General features: G+C 35.7%; 1 protein-coding gene and 1 non-coding gene across 16 annotated transcripts in view; both read right to left on the bottom strand.

The window, feature by feature from the left end:
• LOC121423627 (mucin-17-like) overlaps positions 1-24723 on the bottom strand; it is a 79930-nt gene that overhangs the window by 13864 nt on the left and 41343 nt on the right. For all 15 annotated transcript variants that reach the window (XM_041619030.1, XM_041619020.1, XM_041619026.1 and 12 more), the window contains 7 exons: positions 23714-23841; positions 23189-23423; positions 22240-22321; positions 21313-21350; positions 20624-20899; positions 19622-19818; positions 1203-1434 (listed from right to left, as the gene is read on the bottom strand). In XM_041619030.1, coding sequence (XP_041474964.1) covers positions 1203-1434; positions 19622-19818; positions 20624-20899; positions 21313-21350; positions 22240-22321; positions 23189-23423; positions 23714-23841 — 1188 coding nt within the window. The remainder of the gene's footprint in view (positions 1-1202; positions 1435-19621; positions 19819-20623; positions 20900-21312; positions 21351-22239; positions 22322-23188; positions 23424-23713; positions 23842-24723) is intronic.
• TRNAT-AGU lies at positions 16169-16243 on the bottom strand. The gene has a single exon. It is a non-coding gene; the product is annotated as a tRNA-Thr (tRNA).

Here is a 24723-nt window from a genome sequence, read left to right as displayed (position 1 = left end):
TTCGTAAGTTTGATTTTCACAATCAACTATACATTGTAGTCAATGCAATCAATCATTAAAAAAGTTCAACGTTGATTGCCAAGCTTTGTGTTACAAGCCCCAGCCCCTAATCTCCATCTTGGCTTTTTTTTTGTAAATGAGGATGTATCAACAATAATGGGTCATGAATGTAACTCTTATTACATTAATAGGCAGTTTTATGGACCTTATTGATTCACACACTTCAAAATTATGAAAGAAATATAAAATGCTCTCCAGTAGGTCATCACATTTACAATTGGAAAGCATAACAGCTAGAATGAAGTATTTTATATGTTCACTTTGCCTAAAATCAACTTGAAGATTCATTTTTAATGTGATTTCAAGTGGAATCTGGTGACTTCAATGCAGTTATCAAACTGATTAATGGACAAGAAAAATTAAATTTAGACAATTTATCATCAAATTATGAGACAGATACAGAAAATTCTCTGTTAATCTAATATCTGTTATTATTCAATATGATGCAAGCTACATTGTATAGGCCTATATAATAAAACCACGGACTGCTTTATAAAACTTGTCAAAATGATTACGCACAAATCTAGGAGTGGAGTATTTTGCATTTTTGCTCAAATTTAAATATAGGCCTTCACGAACATGTTTTCTGACAACTTTCATTTTGAGACAAAATATCTTTTGACTTGACACAATGAACTACATGTAACTACTTTGAAATACCATCATACTTTGTAAATAGGCCTCTAAAAAATTTTTATTCTTAATTGAAAATAAAATATGGATTAGATTTTGGCACTTCATAGGCCAATCATCCAGGAAGTCACACACTATGAACAGCTTCCCTGGTAATATAGCAACAACCTGCCAATCAAAGAACAGCTGTTTCAGATAATATTTAGCTGTGTAAACAAGGAAATTTCAGAAAGTATATCAATAGAAAAAATTTTTAAATATAAACATATTGATCCTTAATTTATGATTGAAGACCTTTTTTTTTCTGCTTGTCAAATTTTTCGGCGGACGGTTTTGCCCCCCCCCCCTGTGGAAAATCCTAGGTACTCCACTGGCAACTACCATGGTAACAGGGCTAATCAACCAATCACAATCAAGGTTACCATGGTAGCTGCTATAATTGCAATGTTACTCTAGTTGTTACTCCTCATTCAATGGAACCATGATAAAACAAAATAGAATAGACTTACCTCTTTGTTTCTTGACATCAACAGCCAGGCTTTGATTTCCGATGAAAACCTTGCCAAAGTAGACCTCTCCAAACCGTCCATACTGCTTGCTATTTCCTACAACCAGCCTCTCCCTTGGTATCTCCCAGAAAGCCGGCCCCTGCGTACTCCTATCAGATCCTAGAGCCATGGCGGAGACAGATGGAGGTGAAGGCGGTCCACCCTGGATCTCAAAGTCATACGCCACATTATCCTGCGAACGAGATATAGTACTAGAATGAGCAGAGGAAATCTTGTGCTTGGACTTGCGCCCAAAGACTTTGGAGAGGGACCCCTTCTTGCCCGGGAACCGTCGGAAGATGTTGAGGCTCTGGAGAGAGGAGCTGCGCTTCATGGTACCATTAGTCCCGTTGTTGTTTCCATTCATCATAGGATGGGTCCCGTTCTCCGGCATAGAGGCAGAGTCATCGACGGTCATTTCAACGTCAAACGACTGGTGCCCGACACCATTTTCTCTTCTGGGGGATCTCCGAGACATGGTGCCAAGTTAACCCTCAAGCACACGGCAGACGATCTCCAGTTACACACCTCCAAAGAGGGGACAAGTGTACACACACTTCACTTTCTTAACAACCGTGAGAACCGACAAGTTCACTCCAAACAAAGTAAGTCCTCACTCGATCACGCCGATTACGATCAAAAGCAACAGTTTCCTAATCCTTTCAGAATGATGTTATATGACTCCAATCTCGTCATAAATCAAACTTTCAATCAACATAGACCAACTTGTGGTTCTTGAATCCCGACATGAAGTTTACGTCCACACACCCATGCTAAATACAACCAATAAAACAGCCTGCGTTCTGTAAACCCGACATTCTGAGAGAGAGAATTTGCACCCCAATAACAATCCTGAATATTGATGCTGGATGAACGAAAAAAGCTGTAGCCTCAAGCAGTTAGTGCATTATTATACGATTGTCATGGATAAGTAATCACTTCTGTAGTCGAACTACTGGGTTAATTTACCTATGCTCCCTCTCTTCCTCTCTCTCACTCTTTCTCTCTCTGCATGATCTCTTCTGAAGGCCTCTATTGTTCTTAAACAATAGAGGCCCCAAGACAGTTTGCATTTGAGGAATGGCAGGGGAGGAAAAAATAGTCAACACAGAACGAAGGCTTGTGAAATGATGTCATAACTTTGCATTCAAATCTTTTATGGAGCTACAAATGATAATAGTTCTACAAGCAATCAATACAGATGCACATTTTATCTGTTAATCTATGTTTCTAAAGAGTGTTACAGAATGATACATGATGGCAAGAATTAGATCACATGAACCAGATCACAAAGTGACATTTAATTTTGATAAACATTTGAAATCCCATAATAAGTTTTAAAAACCTTAGTTACTAAACAATCTAATGATATTATACTATCAACATACAGTTGTATTAACTCTAATACAGGTTTCATTAATTTTTGTTGGTTTTTCTCACAAATTGTGAGCAAAACATTCCTATACACATCTTTAACGCTTGTCTACATCCAACTAAAGTGTATTGACCCTTTTTCTTCCATATATTCTTTGTTAAAATTCTTTGTGTTCCATAATGGACATGGCATAACAAGTGCATTTTCTTCTCAATAATTTGTGCAAAATTCATTTATTAAACCTGGCTGTTAAATATGTCTTATTATAAACTCTGCAAGAAATGTTTGAATAAGAATAATTTGTGTGCTGCTTTGAAATATCATTTGTCCCAACATGACGTCTGTTATAACATTTCCCATTTACTGATGATTACTGATTAATTACATGTATGATCGGTAATGAATTAATTATGTCCATTACAATAGTGCCCAGTAAAATTATTTTTCTATTGCACTTGTTCAGATTTTCAGGAACTATATCTATGTATCATAATTCATGTACATATCACATATTTTTACAAAAGAAGTTCATTAGTTATCACATATTCGTTCACTCTTTACAGGTTCATTTTCCATAATCATGAAATGGAAATTTCCACACTTTGCTTTAGTTGCAAAATTCATGAAAATGACACTGACCTGGGCCCTGTGACACAAAGCTTTGCGATGAATAGCAAATATGAAAGAATGCTTCTGATTGGTTTTTTTCTTTTGTATTTTGGGCCAAATGCGCGTGTAACAATGATCTTGATTGGTCGATTTATTATAGTGATTGATTGCTAATCTTTGTGTTATGCTCCCTTGAACAAAATATATTGATTCAAACCTTTTGTATCTGCTGTTTGCTACAAAGGATTATTATTTATGTATTTTTATGTATTCATTTTAAGTGAAATATGCTTGATACTTCACATCTTCCATGACCCAGACTCCAAGAGTCACTGTATCACAATGAATCCTAGACCAATAAAAATGGAGGGGTCAAGGCCTATTTCAAATAACAAAACATATTGTCCCACACTTTTTGAACAACTATAAAATGCCAATTAGGGTAAAATTTCAGATCTGTAGTACAGTGTACATGTTTGTTTCTCCAGACAATAAAGACTGCAATCCATGATATAAATCTATTTTATTGAAAAAAATATATCTGAATTCCATATGACCAAAGCTTATCTATAGCTCAGCTATGTGTCAAAATAAATCAATTGTAAATTTCTGTTATCAAAGCTGCTGAAATCATGAAATCTAAGTGGATCTTCGGATGGCAGAAATTTTTACATATTATTTTTTTCAATTGGCCAAGGAACAAGGTCCATGCCAATTCATGGACCAAAAATACTACTGTCCTAGCATTTTACAAGAAATAAAAGCATACATGCAGGCAGGAGGTATTGACAAATGAATTGAATGGACTAAAAATATTCTGAGTTTTCAGAACTTTGATAGCCAAATAGTAATCTAAAAGACCCAAATACATTTCAATGTCTGCAAGAAATCGTTTGAACAATGCCAGACTGTACCAGCCTTAGCAGCCCATGCAATAATTTTTATTTGTTATTACAGGGGTGGTGGTAATTTTGTCTGATTGGTATTAGAAATAAAGAGACAGAAAGCTTAAGGTCCTCTCCAAGGGACCTGACAGTGAAGATAAATGCATAACCAAGGCAGAGCACTAGCTAGCGCACCAAGAGGGAATCAAACCCAGGTCATCGGATAGCAAGACAACTCCAGACCACCGCTCTTCTGACCAAATTATCACATCCAGGGGTGGCACCACAGTGGGGGGGGGACAAGGGTTTTCTCCCTCCCCCAAAAAAAATATTCAAATATTAGAGAAAAGAAAAAAAATAACAAAAAAGGGATGAAAGGGAAGACAAAAGCAAAAATATTACCAAAAAATTAGAGGTCTAGGTTGACATGATGTCACAAAATTTTACTCATCTCTCCCCCCCATCAAAATATCCTAGCACTGCCCCTAATCACGCCCCCTCAGCCAAAACTTTTCTAAAGGTTTATTGTCAGAGTTGGATGGGTGCCTTGGGGATGGGAGTGTCCCCTACACAGAAGTTTATTAGTGATGATCTGTGACATGCTTCCAACGCTGAATTCCTTTCTTTTGTCAAAGAGAGGTGCAGGCGAGGTGTATGTCCCCAAGAGTTTAATAGTCTGTTTTATCACTGACATCTCACAGCCCATTGGATCTCTTTGTTATCAGAAAATTTACACCATTTAAGGCATTGTTAAGTTGGTATAAATGACAACAATAAGCAATTTTTCAGCGATCTCGTTAAAAGTGAACTCAAGCCAGGGATAAAATAAACAAAAACAAATTGATGCTCTATTTACACAGGAAATTCTTTGATAATGAACTGGCACTATCTTTTGACTCAAACTAGCAAAATCCTATTAAACAGGAGTGATTTATGAAAAGGGGAAAAACTTACAATTAACACTTCTTGTTTCTCACTTCTCCCTCTGTATTTGATCATGCTCCAATAATCAAGACACGTGAAATTTCATCTTTCCAACATCCATTAATAATTGGCATGTATCATCATCATCAATCACAGTGAAATAAAGAATATGAAAATCCATGAAAAACCCTACTAAATAAAGAGTTCATATTTTATCATCAAAGTACCAATAAAGGCCATTTCCATAAATGAACATCTTTAACGAGCCATTTTTTTTGCAGGAACAAATGTCAGGGCCTCATTGGAAGAAAGTGACGACCTTCAAATGGTAGGTACCATGTGTTGTGTGTTGTTACCATGGTAACAACACTTAACAGCCAATCAAATTCAAGGATTTCATGGTAGTAACTGTTGGATGGCAAAGTTACCATAACATACTTTCATGCAATGAGGCTCAGCACTCTTTATTGGCAACTATATTTTATAAAACTTCTGCAAACTATTCCTAAATTGATGACTGTTCTCCAGATCAAAGATTTGGGCCCTGTTGCTTAAAAGTGACAATACCGTCTTCACGCTGGTTTTCAAATTTATCCCGGTGCTGTCACGGGACGGCGACACAGTTATATGCATTGGGAGTAGAAAAGTTAAACCGGCTCAATCCCGTGATAAATTTAATGTACCCGTTCACACTACAGCAAGTGATTTTTATTTTTAAATGTGCAGGCTTGTGACCCCGTGAGTGACCGGACTCTAATACAACAGAAATACTCTAGCGCGGGGGTTGCTTGACATCCTCTACCCATTTGACTCTTGATTATTTACATGATCCATTTAAGTTAATTACTTCAGCAATTATGGAGCTATCTTTTCTTGTACATTTTGCTATTACTTTCATTATATTTCAGACGCAGAGAACAAATCGTAATCTATTACTCCATTATGTCAAAGAGCAGGACTCGTTCAGTGAGAAAATGAAACGAAGAGAGTGGCAGTGAAGAAGAAGTTATCTCCACAGACATTATGTAGAATATATTGGAAAGTAAACATACCACAAGTGGTTTATCCCGGTGTTGTAGCGGTGTGCATGCCTTCACACTTAAGGAACATCGCAACAGTCGCGGGGCTGTCTCGCTGTTATTACTATGGCTTGCCTAGTGATAGTTTGTTGCGGAGTTATAGCGAGGCACGGTTATCCCGGGGTAGTGTATTATGGGTCTGAGAATTCACAATGAAGGAGACACCACTACAGTCTCAGGCCTGTAGCGGTGTTTGAGGCCAGTGTGAAGACAATATATATACAAATGCCATCACATTGGATCATCATGTCCGGTCGGGAAATCGCGTAACCCGACCAATCAAGAAAAGGACCCCCTAAATTCCAGAAAGGTTAAAGTCCCCTTTATCCAACCCTTTGAATATTTGGCTTAGAATTTTTAGAAAACATTGGGTAAATTCATTGGCGGCGGAAGCAAAAAATTTTAGGAGGGGACAACCAAAATTTTTTTGACAAGCCAAAAAAAAAAAAAACGGTTCTCAACCCAAAAATTTTAGGGAGGGCGTAGGAAAATAAATTGACAAGCAAAAAAAAAAAAAAAAAAAAAAAAAAGGTCATCAACTAAAAATTTAGGGGGGGACCGTCCCCCCCTCCCCAAATTTAGGGGGGGACACGTCCCCCCTGTCCCCCCCGCTTCCGCCGCCTATGGGTAAATTGAACCTGAATATTCAAGTATTTCACCAATAATTTCACAAAGCGTTGGGTATACTGAATCCAACCTTTAAGGATCTTTAGGGACCCATTTCTCGACTGGTCGGACTACGCAATTTCCCGACCCGACGTGAAAACCAATGTGATGAATGAAGCCACTAAAAATGCTGGTATTTTTGCTATCCAATAGTAACATCAATGAAAATTGAAATACACTTTTTGATTGGCTATTGAGCATTAATACCATAGCAGTTACCATTGGGTGGCAACATTAATGATTTGTATGCAACAGCGAGGGCACTGGTATGTGATTGTTCACTCGTGGGGAACACAACTCCGCAACAAAGGAATCATAGAATAAATGTTGCAAATTTACGTAGGAGACATTCTTAATGCTTGTCTACAAAATACTGCAAACCCATTTAATTTCTTTTTAACAATTTCATCGCAATGAACATTTTGTCCTGGTGAGAGTTTTATGAAGCATCTTGTTGTGTTTCATTGACAAATTTTCTCTGAGCCAATCGGGTGCAAGGATTTCAGAAGCTTATAACACAGAGTAAAAATCACTGACAATTTTTGTCATGAAATACCCCTGAGATGGACAAACTTATCACATTGATGCTATGTCAATGATTTCATGAATTTGTACGTTCAACTCTCGATATCTTTCAAAAAGACTGGCATAATTTTGTTCTCACCCTGCAAACACTTTGTGTAACGCTACGGAGCTTTGCCTATCATATCTGGAGGAGCATGTATCTCTACATCCGTGGACTTGCTCAGTTTTTACATAGTAGGTCCATTAGACACCAACAAATAGAATGCCTAGCAAAACACTGCAAAATCGTTAAAATAGAAGTTGATCCATATAATCCTTTCACACAATCCTCACTTACCTTCACAGGAGTAAATGGTTCAACTAGACCCCATCAATGATAAAGGCGACAAAGAGAATAATACAGAACTGAACCAGACTATTGTTGGTATGGCTTTCATCAGGTTATGATATATTGATAGAATTGTTTATTAGCTGAAAAGGGTTTAGTGATTGAGAATTCATGGATACAATAGCCTGCATTCACCGTCTCCCTGACGTCAGTGACTTTGCTGGGTCCTATAATGCCCTAGAAACTGCTATGAACTCCGCACAGGTAGATAGTAATCAATATTGCCCTCTGCTAATGTGTATGCATGGGGATAATTCATTCCACGCATGAACTTCAATTCAGTTTGCAAATGACAGAGACTCGCAAATCAATTATCATAATGCATGGTGTAAAACAATACAATGTGTAAGAGTTTATACACCAGAATCAAATTGTGATCTTTGTTTTACACTGGATGGTCTCTACTACAATATAAACATCATAATCCCTGTCACTGGATTCTGCCTTGCCTACACACAATGTACAGACACGAACAGTCCATCCATTCAAATTGTTTAGCCAATAACATTCACACTCTGTCAGGCAGTAGACCTATACTCAGTTTATTTCCAATCGGTCTAATGCCAATTCGTCTAATTACCAACTTGTCTACTATCATTTGGTCTATCATCAATTCGTCCACTATCCACATGGTCTAACTGCCATTTCGTCCACTTGCCATTTCATCTAATAACCAGATTGTCCCATAGTAATTTAGTCCAAAACCATTTGGTCTATTTGGTCTATTTTTGGATAAGTGCTAATTGGGCGAAATCCATAAAAAGAAAAAGGATACCAACTGGTAATTAGACGACATGGTCATAAATGAACAGGTGAAAATACGATGTTATTATTGGACAAATGGTTGTTGGACCAAATGGATATTAGACGAAACGTTGATGGACCTAATGGTATTTAACTAAATGAAGGTAGCCCATGGATGTGTTGAGTCGGCAGGCGAGTTGGCAATAGATGAATTGGCAATCTACTGACCTACTCCACCAGGGTGGAGGGTGGCAAAGTGTAGATTGATGTTTTCCCAAAAAGTGCTATGATGCAGTATGATTTGAGAACAGAAACCCTCTGATTACTTTTGTGCAAATTAGAACCACTATGCCATAATGTTTATTCATCTTCATCTTCGGTTAGACCATCTATTGAAAATATAGTTTCAGACATCCATAATCATCAAATATATATTTTTATTTGCTAAGTACTATACTATGTAAAAATGGCCTTTAATAAATCAATAAATCGTACATTGTATAACATCCATATGAATGAGAGGGGGAAACTTAAAATCTTAGATTTTCGCTCCTTTTCCTACTAAATACTGTAGGAGCTGTTATTTTCGCATACACAATTTTTCTCGCATCACAGACATCCCAACATTTTCGCGGGATGTTGAATTCGCGATCGGAAGATGTACCAAACACTTCCCCAGCATTTTAGAGAAGCAATATTAAGTGCAAAACATGTGAAAAAATATGCTCCTCAAAGCTCCCAAGTTGACATGTCTTTTGTCTGAACATACTGTAAATATGTCCCTATATAGAACAGTTAGAAAGTGTGGAAAAAATTGCTGAAATTTCACTTTTTTGTTCTTTTAGATCTCAAAAATCTCTGGAAGTTGTGTTTTGTTAGATTCATGCTGCCTATGAAGTCAATCATATGACAATGAAAATCAAATTATTTCATGGAAAATACATTATAATATTACAGTGAGTAAATAAATATTGATAAAGATATGTTGGGAAATAATTTAGGTTCTGATTTTGTTTGAGAAAAAAAAGTGAAATTCTGGCAAACTTTTTGAATCACTAAAGTAGGCTACTTTCTCAACCTTATTTTTGTACATACATGAGTGCATATATCTCAATTTTTCAATACACAAGATGGTTACAATATAAGCAAAGCTTCGCTGTTGGGACATTGGCACTGAATACTAAATGTGTCAATATTTTCGCGCTTTGTTAAATTCGTAAAAATAACAGTTTATACAGTATATCCCCTTTTTCTCCATTGTACAAATAATGAATGTTTATGACAGAATACTTCATGAGGTGAAAGATAATGTGATCCATCGGCACCGGATGAAGTATTCTGTCCATTGCACAAATGAAAAAAAACATTCATTATTTGGTTTATATTATATGACACCTAAAAATTGATTTTTTTTTCATATGAAATTTATGAATTTCGATGCAAAACATGCTCTTGCAGTGCGAGTTCGGTCTGTTCACTCTGTTGATTGTTACGTCATTACAACATGCGCACTGCTGCAGCTGCAGTCTTGGTGTGCCCGTGCAATGGACAAAATCGTATGGATCTAAAATTGCACGTTAAATGGATCCAAAATTGCACGGTTGATGACGTCATTGCAAAATGGGCTGAATGAACGATATCAAACCAATCAAATCACAAGGATCTATCTAGGTGTCATATAAATGATGCTTTTTAATAGGACCAGCAACAACTGCCCTTTTACATGCTTTTTCTGGGTGTAATATCCTGAAATAGTTGGGAGCCCCCCAAAAAAAACTTTCATACAATGTCCCCCAAAAAAGAAATGCAACCGATTACATGAACATACATGTACATGTATACTGCACTGTGTGCCTTACAGGTTCATGTAGCTAGTTGTAAAGGGGAAATTCAACCTGAAAAAAAGTTTGTTGTAAAAATAGCAGATAAGACATTGTTGAGGGTTTGAGGGAAATCCATCAAAGATTAAGAAAGTTATTAGAATTTCAAGTTTTGGATTTGTGACGTCAAAACAAGCAACTGTCCCATATTTTATGTCATATAAAATGCATAATTTTTTTTTAATGGTTCCTGGTGACTTATTTTTGTTTTCTTTTTAGGAACTGGTGTGAAATGTATTATCTCTTGATGTACTGAAGGCATAAAACCTTTTTCATTTTTTTTGAGAAAATTACATTTTATTGATTATTCAGCATATGATATGAAGGAAAGCTGTATGACGTCACAAATCAAATAATTGAAATTCAAATAACTTTTTTATTCTTTGATAGACTATTCTCAAACCTTCAGCAATCTGCTATTTTTACAACAAACTTTTTATCAGGGTGATCTTCCCCTTTAAAACCCCAAAAGTAAAAGTCTCTCCTTTCTAGTCACACTCAGAAATTCAATGACAGGCCTGTCTAAACTTTAATTTTGACCGGAACAATAACTAAATGATTTTTAATTGCCATCAAGTTGTCGCTGATGGCATGGCATTGTGTTTTAAACAAGGACTAAAATACCTGCATGAAGGCTGGTTGACATAATTTACAAAATGCATTCATTTACAAAAAAAATGCAAGCATCTAATTTGATTGTATGTGTATAACCCCTAAATGTGTAAACAATGGTAATAGTTCTGACTCCCTAAATTTAGATCAAAAACATATTTAGGGGAGCAGTATAAACAGGTCATCATCTATACAAACATTCATCATCTGAAATATGTACCACAATCCTCAAAATACCAAACCAAGCTTTAATTAAAAAAAAAAGAATAATGGTGGAAATATTTATACTGGTAAACCACAAGTTCAAATGAGACACCACGCAGGAACTGGGCGTGGTTTAGACCGTTCATATTGGCTCATAATCAAACTATTGTGGGCGAGGTGTATGCGTGGGTTACGGCCAAAAGGGCTGACCCTATGTGCCCTCTATGGGGCCATTGTCATGATGTTTAGAGTACAAACAATCGGAGAAACTGTAATTCCACTAAATCTACTCATCATACATCCCTATTCACATAATATAAAAAGAAGTGAATATATAGGAACTACAGTGTAAAGTAGAAATTTCTAGAAGTAACAGATTTTCTATAACTAAGGTAAAAAATGTTTGTTTGCCATAACCTGATCAACCATAGTCAAAATTGCTGATTTTTGTTTATTAATTCAAATTTGACCCCCCCCCCCTCCCCAAATAAAAAAAAAAGTGCTGACCAACATTCTCTGTTTTCGCATACACTTTACTGCACTGTATAGCTATCAATATCATATACTCTCAGCATAATAACCATTCATTATTGACTTTAATTTTTTTTTACTCTCATACATAACTTCCTTTCTGGTAATACATAACTACATCATACTAGATTCACAAGAATAAAATGATCTCATATATGACAGATGTTTTTAATAATACACTCTAATCTTTCAAATGTGAATGGGAGCAGGTATTGTATACCTACCTCCATACCCTTGCTGTTTGCCTCGAACAGAAAAAAAAAATGGCAAAGAATAGTTTTACTCTCCCACAGCAGAAAGACAAATAAAACAGGAACAAAGCCAGAACATTTGGGCTCCCATATTTGAAGGGAAAGAATTACGTTGAGATCATATTCTTGTCATCCTAAAAACATGTCTGCATATTGTACAGTGAATTTGTGTTAACAATATGAACAATGGATGTATTTTTTTTATATATATAAAATCATAGCAGAAAACAGTGGGCCATAAGCCATAAGCTCCTAGCCACACCCCCTCCCACCCCTTGCTAAAAAAACTGTGCAGTTTACCAACACTTTATTTGGAAGACCCCACCCCCTCCCATTTTTTAAAGAACTGGGGAGGAGAGCAAAGTTTTGTCAGTTTGAAATAAAACCGAGTGACAAGATAAAATTAACATAATTTTCAACTATTTTCTGTGACTTTTCAGAAGTATTATCATAAAGCCACTCATTTTCCACGGCTTTGTTCTGTTGTTTTGATCATTTTAATAATCTACTGTCTGACTCAAAAAATCTGGATACCGGTACTTTAAACACACAGAGAAAGTAAAGTCCATACATTTTCATTTTTTTAAATAGTATACTTCAGTTAAGCCATTTTCTTTGATATCTGAAATTAATGGGTGCTTTTTCTTATACATTACAAACATGTTTTGTTTAGTTCAATCTGTTGATTCAACTCGAGTCATATTGGGGCTAGCCTAGAATTGATTTTCCCACTAAAATCAGGTTTGTTTTTAGTTTAAGTAAAATCAATACAACTAAACAAACAAAATATTCTATAAAAAAAACATAGGTCAAACGATATCAAATATGAAAGCAATTTATATTTGCATCTTAGGGTATGTCCAAATGACTGACAATGATGTCACATGCTAATTTTTTTCATTTGTTTTTTAAGATAAGCAATTAGAAATATTAGTTTCATTTTCAAATTTATAAAAGTCCATAACTTGTTTAGCTTTCACCCAATTTATTTAACAAATCTTTCAGTTTGTTAATTGTGCAAAAGATGGAGTAATTATCATGGACAGTGAGGGAATTCTTATCTATTATCATACAATTTATTTATTTCAAGAAATTGTAATATTTCTAATGCAAGGACATATCAAATTTGTTTTAAAAAATGCATTTTCCATTGAAAAACATCCACTGTAGTGAGTACTTGCGAGTATTTCATCAACATTTTCATCCAACAAGTTGTCAGATCTGACATCTTTCTCTGATGTTGATTGGCTGAGAGGTACTGTTACTATGGTAAATGTTGGATAAAATGGGACTTGTCGGATAAAACGTCCGACAAGTACTTTCATGAAACGCCCCCCTGGGGAGCGTTTCATCAACATTTTTGTCTGACAAGTTGTCAGATCTGACAACTTTCCTTGATAATGATTGGCTGAGAGTCACTGTTACCATAGTAACTGTCGGATAAAACAGGACTTGTCGGATAAAACGTCCGACAAGTCCTTTCATGAAACGCTCCCCTGGTGACAGTCCCAATGGTTAAGATGACAATAAAATCAGATGAATGAGTAGGATAAACACTTATTTCCTACTCATCAAAAATAGGTTTTGCAATTTTTTCATGAGAATTTTGTGAAAATACAAATTAAATTTTCTTTTTGGGCTAAAATGGAATTTATTCAAATACAAGAGAGTCTGGTTTACCCTCCAAAGAACCTGCTATATCTGTCAGGTACATTTCTTTTATCAATCACATTGAGAATTTCCAATTTCCTACCGATAGAAATTCTTCAGTGTTCCATTTCACTGGATATAAATTGCCCAATACTCATGTTATGAAATGAAAGAGACTGCCTCAAAAGCTAATGGGAAAATTACACTGTAGGGGAAATGCAATTTTTTCACAAATATTTAGTTTTCGAATTCAAGGTCGTGAGCTTTTGAATACGTTCCAACAACTAAATCTCGCAAATGATAATCACCAAAAGACATGATCTGAACTTTGATTCATCCTCGGATTGCAGCCGTGCCTACCTCATATTTAAGGTATTATCTCCATTTCATTGTCTCGAGTAAAGGAAAGGAAAACAAATGTTTTGAAAAGCCTGCATTTGCACACATCTCTATACATTTGGGTATCACACCCTCTTCATGTACATATCACAAGTCAAAACACTTATACAGGAAGGAAAAAAAGGGGTTATTTGAAGAAGATCCTTTTGAAATGTGAACTAGGGACAAGTATGTTTTAAGCCTCACTCAGATATCTAAATGTAGTACAACAAAGCCCCAGGGCACAGTATGAGACAAATCGCCCTGTTGATGTAAAGAAATGTTATAAATTTTAAATCTCAAACTGTTTAAAAAAATGAAATCTCTCATCATCATAATGATTTCATTGTGATATTATTATCAATAGGCATTTATTTAGCGCCACCTATCTTCCGAGGCACACGCTAGAGGAGACCGGGGTTAGTTGGAATGCGGGGTAAGTTGAAACATTGTAATTTTCTTTAACGTCCGTATAATGAATTTATGCAATACTGCCCTCAATTTATTGCTATTAATAATACAACAGTGTTGAATTATTATTGCAATAAATTGACGGCAGTATTGCATAAATTCATTATACAGACATTAAAGAAAATTACAATGTTTCAACTTACCCCGCGTTCCAACTAACCTCGGTCTCCCACAGCGTGGAGCGTTGTGGCCCAGTGGATAAGTCTTCTGACTTTGAAACAGAGGGTCATGGGTTCGAATCCCAGCCATGGCATAATTTCCTTCAGCAAGAAATTCATCCACATTGTGCTGCACTCGACCCAGGTGAGGTGAATGGGTACCCGGCAGGATTAATTCCTTGAATGCATGAGCGCTGAATGGCAGCTCGAGCTAAAGCCGGGTAGTAATAATAACAACGCGCCTCGAAATAGAATATTTATAGATAGATGGCACTATATAAATGCCTATTATTATCATTATTATTATCATTACTACTACTCCGGCTTTAGCTCGAGCTGCAATTCCAGCACGAGCCGCAATCCCAGTACTCAGTGCTGTCAAGGAATGATATCATAGTGATTTCATTGATATCACATCAAGTTGAATGTCATTAATCTGTCCATGCATGGAGAAACATCTTTTACACTAACTTTTCAAAATGATTTGTTTAGTAATAGGCATTTTTGCCTCTTTGCAACATGAAAGTTTCTTGCCGTTGCACATTTATCTTTAATCACCTCATATCTCATCCCTGTGTCGACCTTCACCATGCTCCCGTGACTTAAATGCTTTTAAGAGAGTCTTCAATTTTCTTCATGGATTGTTAACTACTTTATTTATTCCTATTATGTACGAGTACTTCTTCACTTCAAGGCAATGTACATTATGATATATGTCATGTTATTGAACCATGTGATCTTAATGTTGAAAAGGTTCATATACGTACAAAAGTGCCAAAGCAAGTCATGTAATAATATTGAGGGCTTGTTATTATATTATTTTTCATATACTATGTTGAGGATACAAGTGCTAAGGAAAATATTAAACTTCAACAAAATTCATTACAAGAAATGATGCCCACTTGAAGATCTCATCTGAAATTATTTTAACACTAATTACCTATAATACTTCACAAGTACATTCATTGTGCATATTGTATACTTGTGTTTTATACTTTACTTTTTGATAAATTATTGATAACCCATCAACTTTGTACAAAGGCCTGTATTGTGAAGTCAGGTTTAACTTACACCACAGTTTAACTCTGTGCTAAAATTATGGGGAGCCAAAAATTCAAAAATTCTGTTTGTATTGTAAATTTCTTATGTTTACTATTTTGTTTCTTTTTGCTTTCATAATCAAGAAAAATACTTTAAACTACTTCAGTTATCATTCCTAGACAATTATGAACAATTTGAGTGTCATATGAGTTAATAAATTGAATTTCTACTACTTGGAATTTGTTCCCCAATTGGCTCTCCATAGTTAAACCACAACTTTGAACCAGGGTCTAATTAAAACCTGACTTCAGAATACGGGCCAAAATATTATTGAGCTTCAGCTCAATTGCCTCTTGGTCTCACTGCAATGACTGCATCATGGACAGATGACGGACACTTCCACATAATCATCAAAGGGATCACACCTTAAATATCAAATCAAAGGATTCATCGTTGGGAGATAAAATTAAATGATAAATTATTCAGGTTTCTCCAACAACACCACAATTAGGGTGACACGGCAAGCTGTGTGGTGCCTGCCTATGAAAAAAATCATAGGCAGACAGGGTGGGGTTCGAACCCAGGACCTCTGGATTACTAGACCAGTGTCATGACCACTAGACCACCCGAGCGCCCTTGGTGATCAGGGTTCAAGCTATCCTGTATATCAAATCAAAGGATTCATCACTGGGTGATAATGAAAATGATATGGTAATTCAATCATGTTTCTCAAAAGATACCACAAGGGTAACACAGCTACTGCTGTTTTTTGGTGCTTGCCTACAGGCATGAATGAAATCATAGGCAGACCAGGGCCCCGTCTTACGAAGACTTACGATTGATCTGTCTAATCACAACTATGGAAAGCCAGCAAAGTCAACATATAAATTGCATGTTTGTTCAAAAGAAATTCTAGACATGTATGTATATCCATAAATTCATTGATTTCTTGACAATTTGGTGTGTTCTCCTTTGTTTACAAAGGACATTTTGCAAATTTTGGCTGAGAATTTTTGTCTTGGACAAAAGGATAGGGGAAGATGATAAACAGTTTTTCAGCCTGACAAATACTTTTAAATTAACGAGTACCAGTTCTGATAAATAATTCTGTGAAGCAAATGAACTTGGAAGGCGTTTTAAATCTCATAGATCATCACTTCTGAACAACACTCAAAACATTTTTGCCTCAGTAACCCTTCTCTTCTCAACATTCCAACACACCCTCGCTTTTTCAAATGGAGAAGAATGTCTGTGCAACTAAGCATCAGAAAAATCTATGATATGGAACGTTTTCAAAACATTCTGGAGAACATTTGAAAGGAATGAAACGAGGATTTTTTTTTTCATTTTTTCATACGTTTAAGCAGTATTTCCTTGTAATGTTTTTGGCTTACAATCAACATACATAAAATAATACAAAAACTGTTCAAAAATCAATGGAACTGAGCACAGCACTTCAACGGGTTAACCTATTGCATGTACTGAAGTGGGTGGTCCTTGTATATGAAAACCTTATGTGAATTACAGGGCCCCATCTTACAAAGAATAACAATTGATCCAATCAATCATAACTATATGGAAATCCATCAGTGTCATAATTTTTTCTACAAGAAATTTGCAAATGTCCTTTGTAAACAAAGGAAAACACACCAAATTGTCAAGAAATCAACGACTTTATGGATATTACATTCACATCTAGAACAATTTTAGAACGAACATGCATTTCATATGTTGACGTTGCTGGCTTTCCATAGTTGCGATTGATCCGATAAACCACAGCCTTTTGTAAGACAGGCCCCAGAACTCGGTACAGTCCACATGATAAACGAGTCAACTTGAAGGGCAGGTCCACCTGCTGCATTCATTCCTTGTTGCTACATATGACAAGCTTTCATGCAATCATTCAGGTTGTTATAAACATCCTGACCAGTAATTTGAAGGTTGAAATCTGTCTTAATACCTTATACTGTGGTCTAAATCTGGAATGTAATCCTTATGGGACATGCGACATATCCAAGTAGTTTTTTTTTTAAGTTGAACAGAAGTTGGCTTATTCTTAAATTAATATAAAAATGTACATGCATGGTTAATAATGGTCAAGGTAAAGTTTAAATTGAAAATAGTTAAAGTTAACAAAAATTACAAAAAAATACAAATACAAAAATCTGAAAATAAATAGACAAATCCTATTCAGATGGAAAGTTCAGACCACTGGTAGCATGCTTTGACAAAGAAAGGGGTATGCACTGAGAAACTATATTTTAATCATGACTCAAGTTAAACACGAGATGAGAATGTAAGCCCTTTTTATTAAAAATTTTAAATATGAGGCCCCCCTTTAATAAAGTATGAAATCAGCCTAACATTAATTGATTCTTTTATAAATCTAATAACCACAAAAATTTTGTGCTCCCACTTGAACTCAAATTAATGAGCAGAAGGGCAATGACCCGAATTAATCCTATTCTTTTTTCGATCAACAGTAGTTTATAAAAAGAAAACCAAAATTCATTACTTTGCTTTTCGTTGCTGCAGCTAATTTAGATTTTAATTACTACCATCAAACAATAATTTCCAAACCTTTTTTACGTTTCTTCATAGCCCCCCCCCCTTCTCTCCCTCCCCCCCCCCCCCTCTCTCTCTCCTTTTATCTCTCCCTTTCCTTCCTTCTATCTATCTTTCTGCAACATTATATTCTGTTCAAAAATTCCTCAACAAAAGAAAATTAATAAAAGTAACAACTTCTTCCCACTTCCTATTTATAAAATACTTTTTAAACTCCATAGTAATAATCATTGGTTTACAATACAGATCCTGAAAGATCCAAAGACGGTGGAAGGTTAACACATTACTTATTATAAACCAAACAACCACAGTATAAACCCAATGGGAATAGCAGAATCCAGATGTAAAAATGTTAACACTAGAAATCAACTTGGCGATACATACCCAATAGAACTTGTACATCTCAATTTCTTGATTAAATCAATTCCAACGGAAAGCAACCACATCCATTGACATTACTTTAAAAAGAAACTTGCCCATTCAGAGTTTCCAGCTTGGGTACATACTAAGCTGTATGCCCAGCAAATATTAATGTGTCAAGTTGTAACAATATATATTTCAGCATGTATATTTTGTCTTTGAAGTGTATACTTTTGTGCCATTCTTTCATTTCATCCACCGGCTTGTTTTTCTTGCATTGAAAGCGGACTGACAAAAGTGGCGCATTGTTTGCCCATGGGCGGTTTCCCTTCACGTTTCACGACGTGCTCACTCAATGCTTCAAGATCATACAATTCAAGGCATGGACTAAAGGTGGAAAAAGTTGGTCACTGTATTCCAGTTCATAAATGAAATGATATTTCTATCAGATTAAGCTGAAGCCTGCCCCCTATGTCTTGATGCAGATACACATATCAAGCAAACTAGCAATCAAGCAATACTAGAGTCATGCTATATAATCAAATTGCATTGAGCAATATTAGAGCCTGGCCCTATTGATGTTGTGAACTACAGAAAAATGAGTTACAGAATCCTTTATGGATCATGTCTGCATTCTTAAATAAAGGAATTAAAAATCTAAGCCTGATTCAAATTCTTCTGGTCAGAATACTTATGTTTAGACAAGTTAACTTTTAAAATTTTGGTTACATGGTAAAGAAAGAAGCCAGACATTGGCTCCTGGGGACTATTAATTTTCTAGTTAAATGGAAAAATTTGTAGGAGACCTGGAAATCTATGACACAACAAAAGAAGATATGGTACAAGTATTATTGACCATACATGTATGAAAGCTTGGAGGGCAGTCGTTATGGAATTGGAATATCTAACACCACAAAACAGGACAAACAGAATATCGATCCTACAGATGATTACAAGAGGTCAAACATGTAATTGCCACAAGAAACATAATGAATTCTCAAAAACAAAAGAAACAAGAACAGCTCATACTTAATGCAAACATTTTCATCAAGCAAAAAGCAAAAAAGATAAAAATCTTCACTTACTCTTACTCCGACTGCAAATCGCCCCTTAGAGTCCCTGAACGGGAGCGTTACCGAGTCTTTACGTCGACGATAAACCATCACCACAACAAAGATGAAAAGAACAAAAGCAACGAGGGCGACAAACACAAGGATCCAAATAAGAACAGCATTCGACAATCCCTGAGGTTGTAAAGATCCACCAGTATCTGGCTCAGCCGCTAAAATGACAAAATAATAAACAATGTCCATAATAGATGAATTTAATTCACTGGTTACAGTCCAAATGAAAATAATAGAATAAAATTATATGCCCATAAACAACCTGACTCCATGCCACATTTTGACCTAATTTTCTCCCATCTAACGATCCAATTATAAATGCAATTAAAGGAATAAAGTCTCAAGTTGTATTTGATTGTACACAAAATTGCATTATTGAGCGATTGTTTTTGTCTGACGTAGATGAGTCAAGTGCAACTCTGTAACCACATATCCATGCATCAAAAAATTGATCTCGAAAGGTGCATGAGACTTGGAGGTACAAGTACAAACTATTACATTACTTATGATTACGCCTTTTATTTTTCTGAATGTCTGAATCCTTTATTCCTATTCACATACCAATACAACATTGGTCACTTGAAACTAAAGAAGGTGAAAAATACAAAGGCAAAAGAGTGAGTGAAAGAGACACAGAGAGGAAGATACAGAGAGAGAAAGAAACACACAGAGACACACAAAATATATAAAGGGAGTAGAAAGATATTCCTTTTGACTTTTAAATTTTGATGAAGTCACTGGCATTAATCCTTGCGTCACACCTATTGTTCAGGGGGGATGGAATCACAGATCACCCCCCCCCCCCCTGAACAATAAGTGTGATGCATGGATTTATGCCAGTGGGTGAAGTACTGTAGAGAAATGTAAAATTAGATAGAAATGTTGTGACAAGACTACCAGATGTTGATAACTTAAACACATATTCACAATCAGTAAAATATAATGATCAAAACTACTGCTTACATTCCAATGTGATAACCGCCTTCTGCGTTGAGATCACTTTGGTTTCCCCGGTGAAAAAGCCCAAAAGCCGGACAAAGTAGAGCGTGCTTGGGTCGAGATCGGTGATTGTGAACTCTCTGATGGCACTACTGACCAGAACTGTCAACGCCCAATCGTCCTCTCCAGACTTCCTATACTCAAAGACGAAGGCCACAAGGTCATCGTCCTCAAGGAAGTCCCATGCTATGGAAACTGTGGTGTCGGTCGTGTCTGTGATTTCCAGTATGATGAGGAATTCTATATTGATAGGAGAGGTTGGGTAGGTGTACTGATGAAATATTCAATTTTACATTTCTTTGTTAGAAATAAAGAGACAGGCTATTACAAAGATACAAATTAAGAATTGAAACAAAAACATTCAACTTTTTGCTAAAAAGGATATATCATATATGGCAGTATTATGTGAAACATGCACAAACTGATATAATATAATTTCACATGTTAAAACATTACTTTTAATCACCAAGTTACATTACCATAATACTCTGAAATATATTATGTTAGAGTAGATTAAAATAAAAACTATCACCATAAAAAAATACCAAAAAAGGTTAAGGAGTTAAGGAATCATAACAATTGTAAGAAAGTAGTAATGGGGGGAATGAAATCTCAATAGGAGATATGTATCCACAATCAAAATAACATCTTACCATCTGCACAAGTATCACCGGTCCATCCATCTGGACACCTATAAATATTTTGGGGGAAAAATGAAACAGAGAAATTATAATTTCTTTCATTACATTTTCTATTTCTAATCATTCTTCTTGTGCGGTTGCATTCATGACGTAGAGAAATAGGGAAAGTGTCTCCGAAGTACACACACCACAGACTAATTACAATTACAATTTGCTAAGCAGTGACATTCTATGAAATGCGAGTAAAAGGTAGGAACATTTAGCTACATGTTCAGACAAAGATTGTCCGAAAGCATCAATTGCCATCAGTTCTACATCTGGGCTCCACAACAAAAAGGTTTGAAAATAATGGTTAAATGACATTGACCAATCAAGACCTTGGTAACTTTGTCTTTTATTCAAAACACTTGACGAGGAACCAATCAGGGTTGTTCATTCATATTTGCAAGCCATCGCAAACCTTTATGATACATGGCAAGAATAGTGTATCAATATATATTTATAATCACTCTGCATCATTTCTCAATATCATCACAAACACGTCTGTTATTTACCAACAGTTACAGCAGTAACAATTCTTCTTGGTCCATTAAAACTATGCACTTCTTTTGTTTTTTTGTTTTTTCCATTGAGTGACAAGATGTCAGTAATGTCAGCCTTTGTTAAGTAATTATCATCATGAATCTGTTATTTACTTAGTTACCATAGAAACAACACTTCTCAGCCAATCAAATCAGGGAGCTTCACTGAAATGTTCTAGGACTAATAACTGATCTAAGGCCCATCGCAAAAAGAGTTGTGACCGATACAGCTCTGAAAAATGAAATGTAATTTGATTATTAACCAATAGAATATGCATATTAGGTACTTGATATATCTGTCTTCCTCCAACAGGCCCCAGAGATGACAAATTTCATTTAGTAGTACCCTATCACTTACGAGCAAGTAAATGAATTGTAGCCAGATCCACTACAAGTTGCTCCATTCAGACAGGGTGCTTCCAGCCCACATACATCAATACCTGGAGATGAGGAAAAAACAAATAAACCTACAATAAGAAAGGGGTTGTTTTGTTTATTGCATATGTGTCTCCATTACATAAAGAGGTGTTCAAGTAATAGATGAAAAACACAAATGAATAAAATAATCAACAAATCCTCCAAGATATGACCTCAAGTACTTGTCAAAAGACAATTCCAACACTTTCCCTAAACTTTTTGCTCCTTGGTAGAGGTAAATGTATTTTTAATTTCTCTTTCCAGAAATTCCTGCTTTAGAGAAGTCTTTCAAAAGGAAACAGGTGCTTCCTCTGTTGTTGCTTAAAAAATTACTCTGCTGTAACTTGTCTTGATACTAGTTTGTGGAGCATTGTGGCCCCTAGTGGATTAGTCTTATAACTTTGAAACAGATGGTCGTGGGTTCGAATCCCAGCCATGGCGTAATTTCCATCAGCAAGAAATTCATCCACACTGTGCTGCACTCAACCCAGGTGAGACGAATGAGTAAATGGCAGGATTTTATTCCTTAAAATGCCACCACGCTATAAAAAGCCTGGGAATAATATCAAGTCCTTTGGAAGTGCACAGGGACATTATGACATAAAGTGATATGCGCTATACAAGAACTGCATTATCATTATTACAGTCCGACCTCTCTTATCCGGACACGTTGGGACCACACAAATCCGGATAAGGGACTTATCCAGATCTGGGAGACCCAATATTAAATACACGCAGCTGTCTCCCCTATGGTAGCTACAAGTAATCTATTAAAGTGGGCGTACACAAACAGTATTCACTGCATCTGAGGCCAGATAAGAGAGGTCGGACTGTATTATTTCCTTTGAATATTTCAAATTAAGCAGACTGAAAGTGGCAACATTACTCACCATTCACAATAAAGCTTTCAAATGTATAGACATTCCTGCTGCGCGAATCAATCAGGAACGTTTCAGTCATAAACTGGGAATTGTAGATACTCTCTGCAGTGACCAGCGCCCCCTGTTGACTGAAAGCTGTCACATTAAACTCTACGGATGCAATGATACTACCACTGACGAGGTTAGTCACGCTGCATTCAATCCCGTCTGTACTGATAGATAAGTCTTGAAAATATTCTAATAGCTAGAAATAGAAAGAAAACATTGTATATCTTATTGCATAGGCAGAAATGCTACTATGAGAATAAAAAATAATATGTATTTGTACACTATATGCTATATGACATGATTTATGGGGCAATTACTTACAAATAACATCACAGAATCAAAACTTTGGAAATACATAACTCTGTCATCTTTCAATAGATCCATGTCAAGCTTTCGTTAAAATTTTCATTTCATTTTCTGCATTTAATAAAACCAACTTCTTGGCAATGTAGAATTCTTTAATAATCAATAATCTTGGTGACTTACGGCATTACAAAGTGAAGCTTGAAAGTTGAGGAAGATGGGACTCGTAGGATCTTGAAGCGGCCCTGATACAAAAGCTTCAGCTCCATTCAATTCTAGAAGTGTAGCAGTCCCTGTTACTATTTCATTATCTGTCAACAAAAGTAGGATAGATTAAGAAGAATCTGTGAAGTCTGATAGGAAAGAGAAAGGTGAATCTCTGACATTAGTAGGATCCATAGCACCATCAAACTAATATTTCAAGTAAAAATTAAATTTACATTAAACATAAACTCGATGTCAGTGTCTAAACACATTATGAGGAGTGAAAGGGTTAAAAACCTCCTATGTATTCAGGTGGGTTTCATAAAGGTTTTCATAACTTATGAGCAAAGAACGGTAGGGGTCACCAGTGGCTTGTAAAGTCGATTGAAAAAAGTCTATATGAAACATTTCCCAGCACCAGGAATATTTAAGAAAAAAAATAGGAATTGGATCATCTTTACAGAAAGGCTTCTTTTTTCAGATGGTGAAATGAAATACAAAGAACATCACTGTTTAACAGCAATGTTGATAATTTCTTTTCTAGTCATGCTTTATATTACCCTATCAGCAATGCAATTATGTGAGATGTTCTTTAAAGAATTAGGTAAAGTCTTGTCAACAGAAGAATGATGATCCCATGAACAAGTAAATGAAGGGTATTTTTTTTTGGTTGCTGTCCAAGAACCTTGAACTTCTTACCAAAAAATACAAGAAGCTTTCCCACTCTAAATGATTGTCATATTGTCATTGAAAACACAACTTTTCTCATTTGTTTTGATTTTCCCTATCTCTCCATATATTCTCACTTTCCATTTCTCTCCTTTTTTGTTCATGTTTTTATGTTTTATATTTAATTTATGAAAAATGGTTATTAGAAATATATGACATTGTTATTATGAAATGTTATTCAATAAGATTATGTAGTGACAATCTTTGCAACATCTCTTTTTCAATATTATAGTCAGCACTAGAATCTGAATATAAAACAA

The sequence above is a fragment of the Lytechinus variegatus genome, chromosome 11 (genome assembly GCF_018143015.1).
Source record: "Lytechinus variegatus isolate NC3 chromosome 11, Lvar_3.0, whole genome shotgun sequence".
Classification (NCBI taxonomy): domain Eukaryota; kingdom Metazoa; phylum Echinodermata; class Echinoidea; order Temnopleuroida; family Toxopneustidae; genus Lytechinus; species Lytechinus variegatus.
This window is presented reverse-complemented; position numbering and strand designations above follow the sequence as displayed.